At 23.5% G+C, this 12,809-nt stretch overlaps 2 protein-coding genes across 3 annotated transcripts; one reads left to right on the top strand and one right to left on the bottom strand.

The window, feature by feature from the left end:
* Positions 1 to 1,931: 1,931 nt before the first annotated feature.
* Bm9853 (Serine-rich protein-like) lies at positions 1,932 to 4,891 on the top strand (the record flags this gene model as incomplete). 2 transcript variants are annotated; one of them, XM_043079309.1, is made up of 12 exons in its annotated part: positions 1,932 to 1,991; positions 2,483 to 2,548; positions 2,753 to 2,818; positions 3,017 to 3,082; positions 3,219 to 3,284; positions 3,421 to 3,486; positions 3,683 to 3,748; positions 3,885 to 3,950; positions 4,087 to 4,152; positions 4,289 to 4,354; positions 4,555 to 4,620; positions 4,805 to 4,891. In XM_043079309.1, 12 exons carry the CDS (start codon positions 1,932 to 1,934, stop codon positions 4,889 to 4,891), a joined length of 807 nt encoding a protein of 268 aa, XP_042935243.1. The 2 variants fall into 2 exon arrangements, with proteins under 2 accessions (XP_042935243.1, XP_042935244.1); XM_043079310.1 differs by having other exon boundaries at positions 4,289 to 4,360.
* A 1,943-nt stretch (positions 4,892 to 6,834) lies between these two features.
* Bm1311 (Uncharacterized protein) lies at positions 6,835 to 10,954 on the bottom strand (the record flags this gene model as incomplete). Its single annotated transcript, XM_043079308.1, has 4 exons — positions 6,835 to 6,904; positions 8,672 to 8,817; positions 10,165 to 10,341; positions 10,796 to 10,954. 4 exons carry the CDS (start codon positions 10,952 to 10,954, stop codon positions 6,835 to 6,837), a joined length of 552 nt encoding a protein of 183 aa, XP_042935242.1.
* Between the last annotated feature and the right edge of the window lie 1,855 nt (positions 10,955 to 12,809).

Below are 12,809 nucleotides of genomic sequence, written 5' to 3'. Positions count from 1 at the left end.
CTTCGACCTCTGAATTAATTATTTAAATTATTTTCATCAATATTTTAAATAAAAAAGACTTTCCCTTTAATGAAATTCAATTTTTTGTTTTATTTCAAATGTCAACAATTATTGACCATAAAAGAACTGTTTTTGTTTGCCAGGTATTATTGCAAAAGATATAAAATTGCCTTTTGCATGAAAATTTTTATTGTCAATCATTTGCTTAGCCATATTTTTAAGTGTGCTGCAATTGTTTATGAAATGTTATTGCCCATTTCATATCTTCAAAAATGTCACTTATCATTGACACATTTCAGAAATCGTTTGTTAAATTGAAAAATGAAAACTGCAAAAAACTGCATAATAAAAACTGGTGATAATGATAGCTACTATAATATAGATTACTACATGACATTATTCCTAAATTATCATCCATAAATTTATCATTCACTTTCTTTATTTTAAAAAATTTTTAAATCTAAGAATTTTTGCAATTCTAAAAAGAGCTAAATGTTATACCTAAAATTCTACATCTAGAAAAATTGCTTTTAGAGAAAAAGACGATAATTTTTTTTTTTTGAAATACTATTATTAAAATGTACTCTAATGTTTGTAAAATCCGTAATTGCAATTTTTAGCAAAAAAAGAAAGTGAACATAACTTATACAATGAGATACTGAATTATTACGGTTATACAGGTAATATAAGTTATACAGTAAAGTAAGCGAGTAGAAATGAGTCAATAAGTAGTTGCTGAAATATCAAAATAAGTATTCAAAATGATGAAAATTTTTCAGTAAAGAAGCAAGTGAACAATTCTTTTTGCAATAATCACAGAACACAAATGAACAAATGCGAAATGGAGTAATTCATGGAGTAAATTAAAATTTAAATAGACAATTGAATAAATAAATAAATAAATATATATTTATATTTAGGCAAGCTGAAAACTAATAACATAATAAATCAGCATATCTTATCAATGAACTTTATCACACTATATTATTCGATATGCCTGAGTTAAACATTAAATAAAATTATTTTAAATATTAAAATTGTAGTATGGCATAATTATCCTTCCTATTATCATTCTGATAAAATGAATTATGTGATGCAAACGAACTGTTTAACGATTACCATCACTAAGTTAATGATATGATAAAAAAGAAAAGTAATAATACATATATAATACTTCATAACAAATATTCACTAGATATCAAAATTTAAATGATATGACAAAAAAAATGACAAAATTTAAATGATATTTAAATGATATGATATCACATGAGCAATCACTTTTTCGTGATCACGGCAGTATTATTTTTTCAATAATAACATATGATTAATTAATATATATTACACAATGGCAAATTACTATGTTCTACTTTCATTCCTTTCTTGCATAGGAATTATTTTTGATAAAAATTCAAATTTGAAATTAAATCATTTAATGAAAAAATAATGCAATATATATGTATTAAATGCTGCCATTGTAAATCATCTTCAAATTTCGTGCGAAAAATTTTCCCATATATCAAAATCTCAATAAAATATAGTATCATAAAAAAACCAATTTAATTATCATATCGAATTTTATCTTTTTGAATTTTTCCGCACACAATTTTTTAATTCTTGTATCATATATACGTATATATTTATAAATAAAATATATACATTTATAAATAAAATTTCTTTTAATATATTTTTGGATGGTTTAACACGCTTATCTACAATATAATGTAAGCACCATTTTATTTTCATTCATTCTACCTATTTGACAAAAAATAAGTATTAATATGAAATCATTCTTTTATTCCATTTAGACATTCATTAACTGCTAATGCAATTATGATGAAATTATTTTTATCTAATTTATGCAAATAAGACAAGACTGAAAAAAAGAAATCACTTTCGGCTTTAAGATGACATATCAAACGATGTACTGGTGGATGACTTTTGCATTGCTTCAATTTTGCTTCACGATACTATTAGCAGATAATCAAATTTCGGTAAGTTTTAACTTGCATTTATATTTAAACAATTTAACTATCAGACAAACATTACATTTCACCCAATGAAATCATACTTCTTGCGCTAATAAAGAAATTACTATTATAAAAATATAACACAAATTATAAATTTATTATACAAATATTCTGCTATAATACAGATGAGAATTGCGTCATATGATTTTACGGATTAGCTATTATCTCCACTTTACGACAAAAGGAAAAGCTTACTTATTGTGTGTGTAATAACAAATTCAGCTTTTCACCATCAAAATTTAACTCTTATTCCAATGACGAATACACTTCAATAATTGCTTTAATAACAGATTTAAATAGATGTGAAATTTCACTTAGAAATGCTATATAATCTTTAAAATTTGAAAAACGACATCTTCTAATCATATCACCTATCCATCAATTTCTTAATACAGATAATTCTGATGCAATAAACGAGATGTAATATTAATACTGTTTCAAATGATTTCTTGCAGAGTAGTTCTCCTGCATCTATTCCGGACGGAACTTCTCCGCACGATGATAACAAGTCTACAGTTAAGGTAATATACCTAAGTGACTACTTTATTCATCGGTTCAATGAGATTTGAAATTTAACAGAACCGTAATGTTGAATTATAACCGCTATAATTTAAAAAACGATACTTTACGTGAATCACCTAATCATGTTACCTGAACTGTATTGAAAATACTAGTAATTCTGATATAATATGAATGTTAACACAATTTCAAATAATTTTTTTCAGAACAGCTCTCCTGCATCTGTTCCGGACGGAAGTTCTTCGCACGACAACGATAAACATACAACAGAGGTAGAGGCAATGTACCGCAGCAATTACTTTATTGACCGATTTAACGAGATTTGAAATTTCATAGAACCGTTACTAGGAATTTTAGAAAACGATATCCTACGTGAATCACCTGATAGTGTTACCTGTTTCTAACTAAAAATACTAGTGATTCTGATGTAATATGAATGTTAAAACAATTTCAAATGATTTTTTTTTCAGAGCAGCTCTCCTGCATCTGTTCCGGACGGAAGTTCTTCACACGATGACAATAAGCCTACTACAGAGGTTGATCAGTTTGACGAAATTTCATAGACCGCAATTATGAATTATTCACCTGATCATGTTACCTGAACCCTATCAAAAATACTAGTGATTCTGATGTAATGTGAATGTTAACACTGCTCGAAATGATTTTTTTCAGAGCAGTTTTCCTGCATCTGTTCCGGACGGAATTTCTTCACACGACGACAATAAGCCTACTACAGAGGTTGATCAGTTTGACGAAATTTCATAGACCGCAATTATGAATTATTCACCTGATCATGTTACCTGAACCCTATCAAAAATACTAGTGATTCTGATATAATATGAATGTTAACACAATTTCAAATAATTTTTTTCAGAGCAGTTTTCCTGCATCTGTTACGGACGGAATTTCTTCGCACGACAACGATAAACATACAACAGAGGTAGAGGCAATGTACCGCAGCAATTACTTTATTGACCGATTTAACGAGATTTGAAATTTCATAGAACCGTTACTAGGAATTTTAGAAAACGATATCCTACGTGAATCACCTGATAATGTCACCTGTTTCTAACTAAAAATACTAGTGATTCTGATATAATATGAATGTTAACACAATTTCAAATAATTTTTTTCAGAGCAGTTTTCCTGCATCTGTTCCGGACGGAAGTTCTTCACACGACGACAATAAGCCTACTACAGAGGTTGATCAGTTTGACGAAATTTCATAGACCGCAATTATGAATTATTCACCTGATCATGTTACCTGAACCCTATCAAAAATACTAGTGATTCTGATGTAATGTGAATGTTAACACTGCTCGAAATGATTTTTTTCAGAGCAGTTTTCCTGCATCTGTTCCGGACGGAATTTCTTCACACGATGACAACAAGCCTACAATAGAGGTTGATCGATTTAACGAAATTTCATAGACCGCAATTGTGAATTATTCACCTGATCATGTTACCTGAACCCTATCAAAAATACTAGTGATTCTGATGTAATATGAATGTTAACAGTGCTCCAAATGATTTTTTTCAGAGCAGTTTTCCTGCATCTGTTCCGGACGGAATTTCTTCACACGACGACAATAAGCCTACTACAGAGGTTGATCGATTTAACGAAATTTCATAGACCGCAATTATGAATTATTCACCTGATCTTGTTACCTGAACCCTATCAAAAATACTAGTGATTCTGATGTAATGTGAATGTTAACATTGTTCCAAATGATTTCTTTCAGAGCAGCTTTCCTGCATCTGTTCCGGACGGAAGTTCTTCACACGATGACAATAAGCCTATAATAGAGGTAGAGGTAATGTATCCCAATAATCACCTTACTGATCGATTTAACGAGATTTGAAATTTCATAGAACCGTTACTAGGAATTTTAGAAAACGATATCCTACGTGAATCACCTGATAGTGTTACCTTTTCTTAACTGTAAAAAATATACTAGTGATTCTGATGTGAAATAAATGTTAAAACAATTTCAAATGATTTTTTTAGAGCAGCTCTCCTGCATCTATTCCGGACGGAAGTTTTTCGCGCGATGACAATAAGCCTACAACAGAGGTTGGTCTATTTAACGATATTTCATAGAACCGTAATTATAAATTATAACCGTTATAGTTTAGAAAATGGTTTGTAACTACGTGAATTACCTGATCATGTTATCTGAACTCTATCAAAAATGCTAGTGATTCTGATGTAATATGAATTTTAACAGTAATATGAATTAACAAATCGTTTCTTCCAGGGGGTTTTATCGTCATTCGTTCTGGGAGAAAGGCCTTCATTTGGTGACTTCGATTCGGGTGATAATGTAATACATTTTAGTTATTAGTTTATTCATAATTTTATTGAACCGAATATGAAATCGCATTGAATTGAATTGAATCACTGAAAGACAACTGTAGTAATTTGCCAAGAACATCTTCCAATGTTTATGTAAATGGAAAATGTTTTATTGTATTATCTGTCACATGATAATATAAATTAATTTTGAGATAATATGGATGGTTAACATTGCTTTTTATGATTTCTTTCAGATAATCTATTCGAAAATATTATTCCTTGCGAAAATAATTCCTTTAGATTTTTAGATTAAAGTATTCAATAATTTTCCCGATAGTAGGGCATATAATTTACACATAATTCAATCCTATGAATACATTTTTTTTAACCACTGCTGAGTATGCATTTAATTTTTTTAAAATATGTATGTTTAGATACCCAAGAAGAGAATACCAACGAAACAACGATTTCGATATAGGGAGCTAAGGAATATGCTTCAATTTGGTTTGCGTGAAATATTAGAGTTATTGTCAAGTTTTATTCAGGATACCATTTCTGGAATTATTGATCGGTTTCAAAATTATTGAATAATTTTTTTTTTTTCGTTTTTTTCTATCGAAAATTTAAATAATACGATTGAATAAAGCATTTGACAGTGATAACAATTCAAAAATACTTTCATAACATTTCACTGACATTTTTCCCTTGCATAATTTCAGCAACGAATAACGAACTATTCAATTTTTTTTCAAATTATTCAATCTTATTAAATGTTGTTGAAATTTTACTTTAGAACAATTTAAGGAGAAATGCTTGCAGATTGTCATGGTATTTAAAAATTATCCTTTCCAAACAAAATTATTTGCTCATAATTCGCAATAATGATTTTTAATTGGCAACAAATTTTTCAATTAATTTTTTACACTGTTACTATTCTATATGCAATTATTTATCATATCATTTCTTCCTTTCTATTGATTTCAGTATTCGTTTTTCTTATTTAAATGTAATGTTGCATTTTAAAAAGTGAAAATATTTCAAAACAAAAAAAACAAAAAATGAAGACATTCTTTAACTAAATTCTTTTTTCCTCTTTCTTCTTACTTCAACTTTCCATAATTAACCATAAAAGAATTGTTTTTCATGTTATTTGCAAAAAAAATTTGCATATACTAAGCATAAAAAATTCTTTAAATTTTTATTATAATACACTTTTAGAATAGAAAAAAAAAAAAAACAGAAAACATTTTTTTTTTTTTGACTAACAAACGAAAGATATAAAATTTCTTGCTTTTTTTTATGAAATTTTTATTTTTCATCTTTTGCTTGTTCAAAAATTTTAGTACGTTTTTCCAAATTTGCTTTTCCAACTTTCATTTCCTCAATATATTGCTTTTCGTTGATACCTTCCAGAATCCATTTACTGAGATTTGAAATTGCAAGAAGGATGCATAATAATATACTAATAATAATTATTATTATGTAACATAGATGTATTGATTTTAAATCATTTTTCATACGTGGCATCTGTAATTTTATTTACTTCATTAAATTTTAGACTTTTTTACTTTATTAAATTTATTTTTACTTTATACTTATATTTTTACTTCATAAAAACTTTATTAAAAGAAAAGAAAAAACTAAAATATACAACTCATTTTTTTTTTAAATTTTGTCAATTAATAACAAGCTTTGTATTTAAAATTAACACATTTATTTTATTGTTTCCAATTTAAGCAAAAACTGAGGTTGTATGAATGAATTTCTTATAGAGAAAAAATTTATGTAACATTATATAATTGAAATTATCAGTAGAAAAGAAGAGAAAAAAGTGAACCAACATAATTTAAACAAAAAGGTAACTAAATGAATAAATACCTATATTAATTAACAATTAAATAAACAAGTAATAGCAGAATTGGACGAGATGAATAAAAAATAAACTATAATTACAAAAAAAAAAAAAAAAAAAAACTTATAAAACAATCATTATCATACCAATGTGTTACATTGCATTATGCTATCTGATGCTATTGATGCCAAGCGATTTCTACAATGATCCCTGAAATAAAATTATTTGAAATTATTGAAATTCAATCGAAATATTAAAGTAATAGTAAAAAATATTGTAATTTCATCTTATAAAGAATTATTTAAACATTGATATGGCAATTATTGCTGATAATCAATTGGTTAGTAGAAATATATTTCTGAATATGCATATAGGTGTTACTATAAACAATTTGTTAATTTTAAATTGTTGTCAATTAATTTGATTAGAATTTCTCCTATTGTCTTTGTGTTTTTCTGTTTCTTTTTTGACTTATTTGAAACTTTCAAAATCCTTAATTTCATTTTGAAATTTCAAACGCTAATTATAAATGACTCATCTTATATCAAGTTAATTCATTCCATTTTATTTTAAATTTAATAATCTTAATTTGATTCATATTAATGAATATAAAACAAAAAATCAAATACCATTTTTCATTTATATAATGCTGGATGCTTCGTTCGGTAAAATTTAAGGAATAAATATATGGTAGGATTAAATGTTTTGGGAATTGTTGCCAAAATAATGCATTACGATTTACCACGCAACAATTATATTTTTCCCAAAATTCCAAAACTTTTTTAATTTTTTTTTTATCAAAAAAATGGAGATAAAGTTTTTAATATCTTTCTGAAAATTTTAAAAATCATTTTGCCAAATTTTTTGTTGTATTTTATAGATAAATAATCTGCTAAAAAAAAGGAATAGATTGGAAATTTTAATTTCATTTTTATTCAGAGTGACTTATTTCTTATTTAAAAATATTTCAATTTTTAACATTATTTTTACATCCACTAATTTTCAATTACTAATAAATAATTAAATGAAGATTATACAAGAGCCACGTATGAATTTCAAAAAAGAAAAATGCAAAAAAAAAAAAAAAAAAAAATTCTCAGAAAATTAAATTTAAAACAATTGCCTCTTATTTGTATAATTTTGCAAATCTAAAGCAAAATTTCTTGCTTGTTTTGTGAAATTTATTTAATAAAAATTATTGCCGAAAATTATTTATGAAAACGAATAGAAAAAAATCCTGCAAAAAAAGAAAAAAACGTAATTTTTCTAAATTTTTTCTTATATCTCAAATAATAAAATGAATAAAAAATTTTTTTTTTTTTTAGTACCTCAAGTAATGAAATGAGTTGTATTCCATTTTGTGCAATTTTTTCAGCTTCATACGATGCTATTACAATCCATGCATTTAAGAAATCATCAGTCATTATAAAATTATTTGATGTAAACTGAAGTAAAATAAAACAAAACCATCTAGCCAGAAAAAAAGTGAGAAAGAGCAAAAAATGAAAATAAAAAATGCAAATGGAATACTTTAACGAGAAAATTAGTTTACTGGTAGTTGATCTTCTGATGTATTTTTATTTTGTTTATTAATCTATTATTATTATTATTATCATTACTTATTATAATACAATTACAACTTACAATTCGAACTTGAAATTGGCTTTGAAGTAAAGAAGGAAAAATAAATATTATTGATATGAGAAGTATTATTAAATGCAAAAAACACATAATATATCGTTTATACCTTTAAAAAATAGGAAAAAAACTGGTACTTCTAACTTATGATATATTGAAAAAAATTTTTTTTTCATTTAAGAATGTGATAAGAAATAATAACTGTTAAATATATGTTGTCATAGGATTGATGAAAATTTTGAAGAAATAATATAAAATTTTAAATCGAAATATTATTCGTTTATAATTGTTTGATTGTTAAATTTTTTTTAATTTAAAAAATTTGATAAATACTAGTACTTTTCTTCTGGTCCAGTTAAAATCATAATCGCTGCCATAGCAATCATTATTAAAGATGGTGAAATTGGAATGGTTCCATTTATAAGATATCGATATTGTTTGTAAAAATACTCATCAATCGATCGTACTAGTCGTTTTGTTGCAATCTGAAAATTTATCAATTATTTTTATTTTATTAATATTATTATCATTGTTAATATAAATGTTGTCACTATTATTGCTATTGCTATCATTATCAATATTAATATTGTCATTCATATTATTATCATTTTTAATATAAATGTTGTCACTATTATTGCTATTGCTACCATTGTCAATATTAATATTGTCATTCATATTATTATCATTTTTAATATAAATGTTGTCACTATTATTGCTATTGCTATCATTGTCAATATTAATATTGTCATTCATATTATTATCATTGTTAATATAAATGTTGTCACTATTATTGCTATTGCTATCATTGTCAATATTAATATTGTCATTCATATTATTGTCATTGTTAATATAAATGTTGTCACTATTATTGCTATTGCTATCATTATCAATATTAATATTGTCATTCATATTATTGTCATTGTTAATATAAATGTTGTCACTATTATTGCTATTGCTATCATTGTCAATATTAATATTGTCATTCATATTATTATCATTTTTGTTGTTATTTATCATTAATACTATTATTTTCCTACCGTTGTTATTACTATTATTGTCATTATTATTATTATGCATTGCTTGTTATTATTATTGCTACTACTATTATTGTTATCATTTATTATTAATGTTATTATTATTATCCATTTTAGAATACAATACAAAAAAAAAAAAAAAATCATTATATATCTGATTATTACATCGTTCGCATTAATTTATTCACATTTATTTCCAACTATATTAAAATTTCATCAATTTAAATTCATTCATCAGTTTGATTACTTCATATTACACATAAATTTATGTGTCTGTTTTAAACGCTAATATAAAGTAATTTAAATACATCCATTTTAATTATTTATTCCGCATTCTATCTTGTTAACTATTGAGTGTACAAAAGAAGAAAAAAAAAAAGTAAAAGCATTAAATTTTTAAAGATCTATGAGAAGTCTTACAGATAACTGCGACATAAAATCACTTTTGGGAATATTTGAAATTTTTTTAATACTTTAAATTAGTAATAATTAGCACTAATTAGTTGTACCAAATGAGCGTATTACATCAGCTTACTTTGATCAATTTTTAACTATTGAAAATAAAAGAAATATTTAATAAAAGTTGATTTTTTTAAATTTAATAATAATAAACAAAAATATTTTGCTTAATGATTTTAATTACTTTTAATCATTAAAACAAAAATTACATCCAATAAATAATAAAATATTTAAATTTTTTAATGAAAAAGAAAAGATAATTTGAATATTATTACTAAAAAAAAAAAAAGGAAATACAATTTATATATAATAAAAAGAAAAAAGAAAATATTAACAAACCGAATTTTGTATTCGTAAAAAATAATTACGCTGCGTAATGAATGCATTAATTGGTGCATCAGGTGAAGCATTTATTGATTGAAGGATTATTGCAAGAAGTAAGAAAACAATTAAAATTAGCAATGATTCTAACGTGATCACAGCGTACGTGTAAGGTCGACTATGTATACCACGTTGCTGAAATATCAAACGTAATAAGCTAAATAATTTTTCGTCTTTTTTTAAACTTATGATTTAATTAAGTTTTAATCTTAATTTTTGATTTAAAAAGTCAAATCGATAAGATTTTTCTAAAATTAAATTTCAAACTCAATTTTATCAATAATATTTACTATACCTAGCGTATAATAAATTAATTATGGAAAAAAAAAAAAAAAAACGATCTTTTTAAATTATAAAAGTACTATAAAAAAAAATTTATATTTAATCAAAGATTTCGAAAATATTTTAATTAAAAAATTAATTGAAAAATAAAATTTTTATAAGATTAGTTTCTTTATCATTTAAAAATTAACAAACTTTTCTTGTTTTTTTTTTTTTTTGCAAAAATTTACAAATTGGAATTCAGAAAAAAATACCAAAAGAAAATTATTTCAAAAAGAGATAAAAAAAAAAATTAAAAAATATTAACTTTACATCCAACTTTATACCAATAACAAAGTTCCACATCTAAAAATGGTACTGATGAAATATTTTTTTGTTTTTCACGAATAATTCTTTGCTGTCCACGATTGATATAAGGTGGTAAAATGATCTGTTGAAGTCGTTTTGGCTTCTCAAATTGATGCATTTGCTAAATTTTACATGAAATTCAAATATAACAAAAAAAAAAAGGATGGAAAACGAAAAAAAACACACTGATAAAAGCATTCAATTCATAACACTTTTATAATTTCAATAATTTTATTATTTCAAAATTATAAATTATACAAATATGCAAAAAAAAAAAAAAAAAAAAAAGTTATGCATAATTTATCAGATTTATTTTTCCCTTTTTTTTTTTTCAATTTATTAAATAAGCATCTTTTTTAAACAATAATACAATAGATAATTTAAGTTTTTTTTATTAAAAAAAAATTTTATGAATTTTATTTTTCTTCGATAACAAACAGTACGAGTTATTAATTTCAAAAAAAAAAAATACAATTATTATTGATATGTGTTGTTGAATTAATTGTTTTAATTAGATTATAAACTGTTTAATTACTTTAATTATATTACAAATTATCTTTTTCTCACTTATATCTTTCTAATGAAGTATTAGTTTTACTCATCCCATTAATTTGATAAATTCGATTTTATGAAAAACGAAGCTTTTTTCTGTTTACCTTTTGATGAAAAACTTTTATTAAATTATTAAAAAAAATTTTATTAAAAAGTCCACCACTTCTTATTTCTATTTTTATTAAAACTAAAAAAAAAAAATTTGTGTCATTAATTGACGCAGTAATCTTTTTCTTTTATTATTCAACAATAAATATAAATTACAAAAAAAAAAAAACGAAAGGTAATCATACAATCATACATAAAACATAAAACTTTTCACAGTAATTTTTGCAAGCTGTGCTCAAAAAATAATTTTAGTTTTTTTTTTTTTTTTTTTTGAAAGATTGATTGAAAAGAAAGATATATTTTAAAATTTCACTTTTTTGAAAATTTCAAGAAATTATAAATTTACAAATTTTTTTTTTCATTTTCTTATCTTCAGTTTTTCATTTTTGCAATGAGTTTATTTGAAAATAATAAAAAATACAATGATTGTGAAATAATTTAATTTAAAATAATTATTATTTAAAAAAGATTAAATATTGCCTACCAAATTAATTTACATATAGTCATTTCTAAACGGTATAAAAAAAGGAAATGTAATGAAAAAGTATAAAATAATTAATAACATTCTTATTTGTTAAACAGTTTGCATATATTTAATAACAATAAAAATAGAATTAATTTGGGATAATAATTTTAAAATAATAAAATGCATAGCATTCATTTTAGCAAATATTATCAATTCATGCAGAATAAAAATACGAAAAACATTGTTTAAAAAAAGTATTCAAATTCAACAAAATATCTTTTCAAAAAAAAAAAAAAAATATGGCTGAAAAAAGAAAAAAACAAAAGACTTAGTTTTGAAGAATTTTTATGGCTAAAAAAATTTTTTGACAAAGAGACAAAAATAAATTACTGAAAATATTTTTGAAAGGAATGAAAATTTATGCTTTAATTATTGACTTTCGCTTTTTATTTATCATTTCAAAAACTTTTTTCAAAAAAAAAAAAAGAATGAAAAATTTTTAAATAAACACAAAATGACAGATTTTTTTTTTTTTTAAAAAAAAAAAGAAAACAATTAAAATAAAAGCAATCCATTAATTGTTGGAATGCACAATAAAATTTTATTAATTCTACATTTTGGAATGATAATAAAATCGAACATAAAAAAAGAAAAAAAAAAAGGAAAACTTATCAATAAATCTACAACAATGAACAAAATTTATAATTAATTAAAATTAAAAAAAAAGACAATTTTTTTCTTTTTGAAAATATCAATTTCAAAATTTTGTGAATAAAGAAAATAATAATTAAATGATCATTTTTTAAGAATCATTTTATTTAAAACAAACCAATTTAGTTTTTTCTAA

The sequence above is a fragment of the Brugia malayi genome (genome assembly GCF_000002995.4).
Source record: "Brugia malayi strain FR3 genome assembly, contig: Bm_v4_Chr2_contig_001, whole genome shotgun sequence".
Classification (NCBI taxonomy): Eukaryota; Metazoa; Nematoda; class Chromadorea; order Rhabditida; family Onchocercidae; genus Brugia; species Brugia malayi.
This window is presented reverse-complemented; position numbering and strand designations above follow the sequence as displayed.